This window comes from Sinocyclocheilus rhinocerous, unplaced genomic scaffold, assembly GCF_001515625.1.
Source record: "Sinocyclocheilus rhinocerous isolate Xijiao unplaced genomic scaffold, SAMN03320098_v1.1 scaffold481, whole genome shotgun sequence".
Lineage (NCBI taxonomy): Eukaryota > Metazoa > Chordata > Actinopteri > Cypriniformes > Cyprinidae > Sinocyclocheilus > Sinocyclocheilus rhinocerous.
In genome coordinates, this window is record NW_015657695.1 from 1,171,199 (window position 1) to 1,180,479 (window position 9,281).

Sequence of the window (9,281 nt, forward strand, 5' to 3'; positions counted from 1 at the left end):
GCTAGGTCAGTCCATGACCTTAATGTGCTTCTTCTTGAGCCACTCCTTTGTTGCCTTTTTTAAAAAATTTTTTTTTACTTATTTCACTCACTGAAATGCAAATCAATTTCTAACCTTTATATAATGTGTTTTTTCTGGATTTTTTGGTTGGTATTCTATCTCTATACATTAAAGTAAACCTACCATAAAAATGACAGACCCTTCATTTCTTTGTAAGTGGGCAAACTTACAAAATCAGCAGGGGATCAAATAAATATTTTCCCCACTGTAGTATTTATCATAGAAATGTATTTTGGCAATATCTAGTTCAGTAAAACAAGATTGTTTCTCTTCAGGTGGGTTCTGCAGGAGGAAAGCAGCGTGATGCCATTGGTCTGGATGGAGAAGTAGTGAACCGTCGCAGAACTATTAGTGGGCCGGTCACTGAGTTAGTAGCAGCTGCTAAGCGAGGACCACAGCCGGAGCCAGTCCAGGATAGACAACGCAATGAAACCCAGCCAAGCTCTAGTGGGAGCTCAGCAGAGACCCTTCCATTTGCTGAGGATGGAAACCTCACTATCAAACAAAGACCTAGACAGGGCAAAGATGAGACTGAGGAGGGACTAGAAATGTCATACTCTTTACCCCAGGAGGACCCTTCACCTGTGGATGCCACAGCCTCGCTGAAAAGGCCGGTCCAGAGCACCAAGCAGCAACCAAATGGCACCAAGTTCCAACTCACAGAGTCAAATACAGTTAAGCGCCGCCCCAAGAACAAAGACAAAGATACAGAAGAACTCCAGGATGGGCAGATGCCTGTACCATATGAGAATGGAACTGGCACCATTAAAAGGCGCCCTGTGTCAGAGGTGACTGTTTCAGAGCAGCCCAGGCCACAGGAACATCCTGAGAACTCGCCTCGTCGGGACAGTGCAGACCTGGAAGGCCATGTTACTGAGAGTGCCCCTCGTAAGTCCGTCAAACCTCCGGTGTCCCCCAAACCTGTTCTGGCCCAGCACATGAAGAAACAAGGACCGCCGGCTGCCATCACCAAGAAAGCCCCATTTCCTGGACCAACTGGGGCACCTGGCAGCCCAGGTACTACACAGTGCGGCCCTTTCACTTGCCCTGTCTTTACACAATTATGTGAGTATCCCGTAAAACTCTGTAGCATTTAGACCTTGTTGCATCAAATTCTGCTCAGTCTCTTTTCCCATCTCTCTCCCTATCTCTTTTTCTTCTATTTACAGTTGAAGGAAAGAAAGTACCTCCTCCAATTTCACCAAAACCTACACCTCCTCCCACAGCTCCCAAACCATCCAAAAATGTTCTGCAGTCTTTAAATGCGACACCTAATCCCACTCCCACGCCCTCTCCAGCCAAGCAGACTGTCACCAGAATGGCCAGCACAGCTTCTGCCCAGAACAACCACCCTGTCAAAGCTACAACCCCACCAGCATTGAGTGCGCAGACCCCACACACACCCCAGTCTCCTCACACCCCACAGACACCTCAAACACCCCAAACCCCACAGACACCCCAAACTCCCCAGACATCAGGTCCCCCAACCCCCATCCCTACACCACCACCTGTGAAGCCCCCTCGCTCCTCAATCAGTGGGGTGTCCATGGACAGTTCAGCTGGATCAGCGTTTATCACAGGGGTAGTGACAGTAGATGCAGTGCACCAGAAGATAGAGGAGACCAGTGCCTCACTGGCTGCAGCCCTGCAGGCAGTCGAAGAGAAGATCAAGGAGGATGGGCAAAAAGAGTGAGTGTCACGAAACATACAAAAAATGTTTTCAGTGACATTCCTGTAGGAATCTTAATATTTAATTTCAAGTAGTTTCTAACTTTTTTTTGTTCTAGTCTCAAGTCCTTCAAATCAAGTCAGCAGTTTTGAGGCCACATCTGTGGTTATTAAGAAGCAAAAACTTTAAAGTAGGAATGTCTCGAGTCGATCTCAAAGATGATTGGGCCGATTAAGCGTTTTTTAACTGATCGGTATCGGCTATCCTGAGCCCGATCCTTATTTTATATCAGCTGTCATGCTGGTTTTGTGCAGTAGGTGGCGACGTGCACCTTGTGGTAGGTTTGCCAACCTCCATTAAAATAAAAAAGACGCCAAAATGTGCGTGTGATTTGCGAGAAACAATGAGGTCTGTTCCAATGCATCACACACATTCGATCTTCCATGTTTAGCATTTTTGATGTGCACTTCAGTAACAAAACACTCGAAATTTATCTTATTTATTTACCGTTTACTTTTAACTGCCATCAGACTGTCTGAGACATCGCTGTCATAACGTGTTGCTTTGGGTTGCGTCTTGTTTCGGACTTGACTGACAGACTGGCATTCTGACACTGCAAGCTTCATGCTTTCTAACCTTATCTCCATTTTCGCATGGTACATACATTTGAGCCCCTGTGACTGAGAAACTCTCTGCACATCCATGTGTACATTGGATTGATTTTAATAACTTTAATTTACTTGAAATGTGCCCTAAGCACTAGAAAAATACTAGTATCGGATTGGGACTTTGTATCGACAGATACTCAATATTCAGTGACTCTGATCGGGGGCACAAAAAACCTGATTGGGACATCTCTACTTGAAACACTTTTTCACCATCAGGTTGAGTACGGTGAGTGATGGTATCAGGATACTATAGTAATTTAAATATTTTTCATTTTCAGAACTGGCTATAACATGTTAGCAAACCAAATTTTATAATTAAGGGCAAATTTTTTAAAACTTTTGAACTTTTCTCTTAAATTCACCACTGGGGATGTGTTGACCGAAGAAATCTATTCGTGTCACTTGCAGCCACATTTTTTAAAATTCCTAAATTATATTTAAGTGTGTGTGTGTTTTGATCCACAGCTCATTGGCGGAAAACAAGAGCACAGTGAGCATCCTAGACGACATCGGCAGCATGTTCGATGACTTGGCCGACCAGCTGGATGCCATGCTGGAGTGAAGAGCACAGCCTGTGTCTCTGTGGCACAACCTCAGGGCCCCGGGAGAGCACAAGGGCACAATGACCAACAACAAACCCACCTATCCCTTCCTAATCCTCATCCCTGGCTCCTCTCACCCCTCTTTTCTCCTCCCCCTTCCCCGTCACCATGAAACGCCTATCTCTCCTCTCTCCCTCCGAGTTGGTTTGCACAAACCCGAGCTGATGTACCTCAGGACTGGGCAGGGCTTTAAACATCAAAGACAGAGCAGAGGGTGGAGAGCAGAGGTTGGGTTTTAATACATAAAGCTCAACTCTCTGTCAATTAATATCTCTATCTACCATGAGCAATGAGTAGTAAAATAATACGAAAACAATAATAACTGTATATGAAATAATAGTATGGTATGTGTATATTGTAAGCATGAGGAAAGTTTGTATCTTTAAAGAAAAAAATCTCATAGTGAGAGTCATGCATTAGTACAGTTATATATACATATATATAAATAAATATAAATATTTTATGTTTTTATTTAATGTTCAATGGTACATACAGTGTTGAAACATTAAGAAATCTATAAACTTTGATGACAGATATGTGGATTTTTCTAAGACTATATTGAAGTAAAAAAAAAAAATTAAAAAAAAGATTAATAAACATCCTGTATGTTTGGCTGTGCTCTGCTGAAGAGTGTTGTGGGCTGTGTTGAATGTAGTGAAGTGACTGAAGTAGCTGTTTCACCCCCTGCTCTGTGCGTGCTCTGGGCTCCCGCTCTGTGCTGCTGTGACCCTTTGTTTCCATTCACGTTCTGCCTGTGTGAACGCATACACTCCTGCTCCTGCACAGCCTTCCTCCTTCACCTGCCCTCTTTCTCCTCCTGCCCTCATCATGTGCAGTGTCCTGTGTGCCTTAACATGAGAGGTGACCTCAGTGCTTCTAACACACACAAGCAAACTGGTTCAAACTGAGAAAGGTCCGATGTCCATGTGGGAGGCATTACCCTGTGTGCTCTGATTTGGAGAGGAGTGACCTCATTCTTGGACATCTCCATGCTTCAGTCATCTGCAGCAAGGTGATAAACAGTTTAGGCCTCGAAGTCGCCTAAGGATCATGCATCTAATAGGGTTATGTTGACTTTGACTATACACAGGCGAGAACAAGGTAAAAGGGTCCATTGAAGGTTGACGGCTTGCAGAAAGTGGGACGTCAGGAAGCACAAAGTGAGGAAGTTGCAAATGTGTGTGTGAGTTGCATAAAACAGGAATCTAAAAGAAACATGCATGTACAGACTGACAGTGAACTAACAAGGATTTCGCAAATGTTGATGTGGCTTGATGCTCAGTATTTCCACCTACCCAAGGAATCTTCTTAGCTTAAGGGTCTGTGAGTTTGGACAGGTGTAGTTCCATTGGAAGCCTGCATGCAGTCTAATCTCAGCACATCGCTCAGCGGCTGTTTAAGGGTGTGAATGTACCATGGTGTGCCTGCTTTGTTTTGCATTCCCCCCCAATATCATCCAGACAGACATTTCCTTAATGACCAAAGTAAGAACACCAGTCCAAGATGCAGTTAAGCTTGGGTTCATAACTTATTCTGAAAAACATAGCAGTATCTAGGTTAAGCATATTCACTTTATAGGGACACATTGAGGGTAGACTGAGTGATGCTTTTACAGTTGTAAAGTTTGGTCTCTGTGGACATAAGATGTTTCCAGATGCCATGCTCTCTCATTTACAGTGGGAGCGCAGTTCGCCGTTATGACAGCACCGGTCACAAGTGAACCTCTTGCAAGCCTCTGAATGTCATTATCAGCAAACTCACAGTCTCTCATTATCTTTAACCGTCTTTGTTGCCATGACAATCTGCCTGCTCATTATTAGAATCGTCACAGTATCAAAATGATCTTAAATGTAATTAAAGAAAGGGCCCAAAGGAAGGGGACACAAGCAAGAAAAGTAGTTGAGTAGGTCCCACAATGCTTTACACACTTTCAGTAGCTCCATATATGCTTAACCCCTTCTCCGGTTCTCAGAAGAATATTTGTAATATTTAAGTTATGAACAGAGATTATTATAGATGTTTTCAACAAGTATTTAATGATGCAGCATCAAGAGGGCTTGTTGATGAAACTGCAAATATTTGAGATAAAAGTGTTTTAAATGAATTGTAAATGGTCTTTTTTTTTTAGAACTCCAGCTTTCTTTTTTAAGGTAGCTTTTTGTGATAAGTTTTTTGACTGCCATGTCTTCAGATGGAATAAGTTGTTTTTTTAAAAACATGTATGTGCCTTGCTTTAGTTCTTTTCATTTTGTTTTTCATGTTTAAACAATGTGTAGAGGATATGTGGCCGGTCTTTGTCCATCAGATGTTCAGAATTATATCCCTTTTTGTTGCGATCTGCTCTGTGGACAGAGCGCAGATGTCTGGCATGGGAATGGCTTTTATAAAAGCTTTATCATGCTCATCGCTTCAAAGGACTGGGTGTCGATCCAGTGTTAATTGAGTTGTTACGGCCCTGTCCCCCTTCTTCTGTATATATAGCTGGATGTTTGCCACTGAATCTTCATCCTTTTTAAAAACTTGTTTTCTCCACTTTAAAATTCTCATTCCGTCATTTACTTATTGTCATGTTTGCTTGTTTTTTCTTTCGTCTCTTTTAATGCCAGAGGGGGGGAAAAAACAATGAAAAATAAGGAAATTCTGAAAACACTGAAGTCAAACTTATTGTTGGTGCAAGATGTTATTTAATAATGAAAGCTGTTTTCAATTCCATCCTATTTGCAGAGACATTTAAAAAAAGAGAGAAAAAAAGAAATCTGCACTGCTCAGTGTGTGCAGGCTGTATATTGTGTTGATGTTCTGCCATTGACTTGTATGAGACCTGCTGTGACTGGCATTGGGAACAGTGGTGTGCTTGCAGTGACTGCATCAACAGCCACCTGCTCTAAATAAACATTATATACAAACGCTCTCATAGCCGTCCAATTACTGAACACCAAGACCAGCTGGAAACTGCTCAACACCATAGTGTTTCATTAGTTAACATAAAATACTAAGCACTCCTCAAAAAACTACCAAGCTTGTACCAAAGGGCCACACAGCCCTTGGCAGGTTTATTTCTCAACTCAAAATGCATTAAGGACACTAGAGGGAGTCAATGCCATATTATGTGTGAGTAAAAGACTCCAATTCACTCAATACAAGCATTAAAAGTTTATGGATTTTATACAAGTAACTGTTTTCAGTTGGAACAGAGTCTCAAGCTCATATCCTCTCTCAGCTTAATGAGGGGAGAAAAAAATTAAACGCTGCTGCAATCTTGTCCTAAATGTGCAGAGCTAGATCGAGTAGCTCTATGCCACAAAAAGGCACTTTGATATCCAAAATAGCATCCGTTTTTATGCCTTTGGTCTTAGATTAGCATTGACTTATCTAGCACACTTCAGGTTAAATGGACAGTTCACCCAAAAATGAAAGTTCTGTCAATTTACCCATTTTACATAAAGGTTTTGAACAATTTTGGTTACCACTGCTTGCATTGTATGGACAAAAAACATTTATAAAAAATATATTCCACAGAAGAAAGCAAGTCATACAGGTTTGGGACGACATGAAAATGAGTAAAAGATGACTAATTTTAGATGATTCTTTTTTTGGGCGAATTATCAGTTTAAGCTGAGAGAGGAACTCAACTTCACATTAATGCAACACAGTGTTCCCTTCCCCGCCATTGACCTCTTCAAAGTTATGCTGGGTGCTAAGTGCTTTACACAAACTAATTACTGTTATTCAGTTCAAAATTGTTTAGTAACTAGCATGAATTACATTATAAAAGTCTTACTATATTTGCATGGGCAAAATCTGGCTTCCACGGCAAACATGGAAGCACGCATGAAGCTGTTGCACCTTTGGTAAGGAAACATCACATTATTTACACAAGATCATGATGGATGAGTAGGTCATTACAGCGTCATACAAAGGTTTCACATCGGTCAACAGGCAGTTAGAAAATATCTGAGCCGTTCTGTTGGCACTGTCAAATCTGAGATAAAAACATGGGTACTGTGTTGTCCAGAACAATGCTCTGCTGTTTCAGGCCCAAGTTGGTGTAGTGTAGGTCTTCATTCAGCCCTGGGATGATGGTCGCTCCATGCATCTCCACTGGCGTCAGACTGAAGCTTAGGCACTCACTCAGTCGTGAGACTGCAGCTCATGAAAGTCAAAGTTCAACAGTCATCGCTGAGGCCACTGACGCAGCAACTTTTCCATGGACTGCAGGGAACATGACCTTAGACTGGAAGTCTTACCAAATCTAAATAATACTTTCATAGGAAACAATCGTGTGTGTGAATACATAAAATACAGTGTTGTCATGTTTATGACAAATGTTGGCGGTCCGCTGGGCCTTCATAAATACTGAAGGTTTGGAGGTTCTGTTTGCGGTCAAGAGGTGTCTGGTAAGAGGAAAGCAAACGAGCAACATCCATCCAGCAACAGTTTACTGCAAAATTAACAAGGGACAGATGCCCAAGTCCATAGGGTACAGAATAAAAACATTTCTGGTCCAACGCATGTTGTAATGTTTTCTTGAATAATATTCTTATTCATACTATAAGTCCGTGCATCAGAGTCCATGTGGTTTCTGAGTTCCAGGAGATTAGAGACACATTACTCAACATGTTGACGACTAATAATGATTAGCGGTCACGTTTAGCACGTCCACACCTGAGAAGAGAAAACAGAATAAATTGTTAGAGCTCATACACAGTGAAAGATCTGATTCCAGTACAAAAGGTTCAAGGAATAGTGTACATGGTCTTGTTTTAAATTAATGCTCTTCTTTTGAACTTTCTATTCAAAGAAAAAAGAAAAAAAAAAAAAATCACAAAAATATTAAGCAGCTGTTTTCAACATTGATGATATTAAGAAGTGCTTCTTGAGCTGCAAATCAGCATATTAGAATGATTTCTGGAGAATCATGTGACACTGAAGACTGGAGTAAAAGTCTTTGCACACGAGTCTGAAAATCTCGTCCAAAATTTTCGCACGTTAAAAAATAAATGTGACCTCACGTTGTGCCAGTCACGTTTACACACTGCCTGTCTGTCATAAATTCAGATCAGGTTCAATTTTCTGCCTTTTCGCATCCATAGCAAACATTTTGATAGGAAAGGATGATGAATATGAAAAAAACCCCCGTAAAAACAAAAAAAACGCATAAGAAAATTCTCGGTGTGCAAGGACCTTAATGATGCTGAAAATTCAGCTTTGCATCACAGGAACAAATTACATTTTAAAATATAAAACAGTTAAAACTGTAATAATATTTCACAATATCACTGTATATTTGATCAAATAAATGCAGACTCTGTGAACATTAAGATACTTCTTTCAAAAACATTGATAAAGTCTTACCGACCACAAACGTTTGAACAGTTGTGTACACATCATTTAAAGTACAAAGAGGTAGCCCATATCTTGGCAAGCTACAGTTTGAAAGCAGTATCCCCGAACTCATTGTGCGAGTCTCTGACCTTTACAGTGCTGTCTACAGCTCCAGAGAAGAGTCTTCCTCTGGACACGGCGAGCGCCGTCACGCTGCCCTGGTGCCGCAGCAGAGTCTGGGTGCAGATCATGTTGTCCATGCTCCACACCTGCACAGGTACAACAATCAATGCCCAAAAGAGGTGGCACAAATCCCCATACTTCATACCCCAAACCCAAGCCTTGTCCTTACCCTAAGGGAGCGATCATAGGAGGCACTGAACACTTTGGTCTGATCGGGGGTTGAGATGACGGCCAGGGCATACACTGTGCCCACGTGGCCCGTCAGCGTCCGCACCTGCTCTTTGGACTCAATGTCCCAAACCTTATTCACAGGGAAAGATGAGAAATCACAATTTTAACGATGTCCTGACATTTTCAGGTTTCCATGATTATTACCCTTGCAATTAAAGCTCTGCAGGGCGTAAGAGATTAATACTACTTACATGAATAAGGTTCTCGTAGGTGCCACAAACTATATGGTGATTGGTGACTGCAATGGAGTACACACTGCCTCCAGAGGTCTGGAGCACATGGACACACTCCAGAGAACGGATGTCCCAGATCTGAGGGGAAATCCACAAAAATCCATTTCATTTAGTGACACTAGACACTAGATAGGTTCTGCGTGAGACATTAAAGGGGTGGTTGATTGCGATTTCACTTTTTTAACGTCAGTTAGTGTGTAATGTTGCTGTTTGAGCATAAACAATATCTGCAAAGTTACGAAGCTGAAAGTTCAATGCAAACTGAGATATCGTCTTTTAAAATTCTGGCAGTTTAATGCCTACAAAAACG

The 9,281-nt window shown here is 41.7% G+C and overlaps 2 protein-coding genes across 12 annotated transcripts in view; one reads left to right on the forward strand and one right to left on the reverse strand.

Annotated features, from left to right (window-relative positions):
* The window catches only part of caskin1 (CASK interacting protein 1), a 104,306-nt gene extending 99,187 nt beyond the window's left edge, over positions 1-5,119 (forward strand). For 10 of the 11 annotated variants that reach the window (XM_016529577.1, XM_016529578.1, XM_016529583.1 and 7 more), the window contains 3 exons: positions 336-1,125; positions 1,230-1,749; positions 2,863-5,119. In XM_016529577.1, coding sequence (XP_016385063.1) covers positions 336-1,125; positions 1,230-1,749; positions 2,863-2,959 — 1,407 coding nt within the window. In that variant the 3' untranslated portion in view covers positions 2,960-5,119. The remainder of the gene's footprint in view (positions 1-335; positions 1,126-1,229; positions 1,750-2,862) is intronic. The other variant, XM_016529581.1, reaches the window with a different exon arrangement.
* A 474-nt stretch (positions 5,120-5,593) lies between these two features.
* Positions 5,594-9,281, reverse strand: part of LOC107721517 (E3 ubiquitin-protein ligase TRAF7-like) — a 13,220-nt gene continuing 9,532 nt past the window's right edge. Inside the window, exons 18-21 of the mRNA XM_016529589.1 lie at positions 8,930-9,049; positions 8,677-8,808; positions 8,474-8,593; positions 5,594-7,664 (exon numbers count right to left, since the gene is read on the reverse strand). Of these exons, the coding sequence (XP_016385075.1) occupies positions 7,650-7,664; positions 8,474-8,593; positions 8,677-8,808; positions 8,930-9,049 (387 nt within the window). The 3' untranslated portion in view covers positions 5,594-7,649. The remainder of the gene's footprint in view (positions 7,665-8,473; positions 8,594-8,676; positions 8,809-8,929; positions 9,050-9,281) is intronic.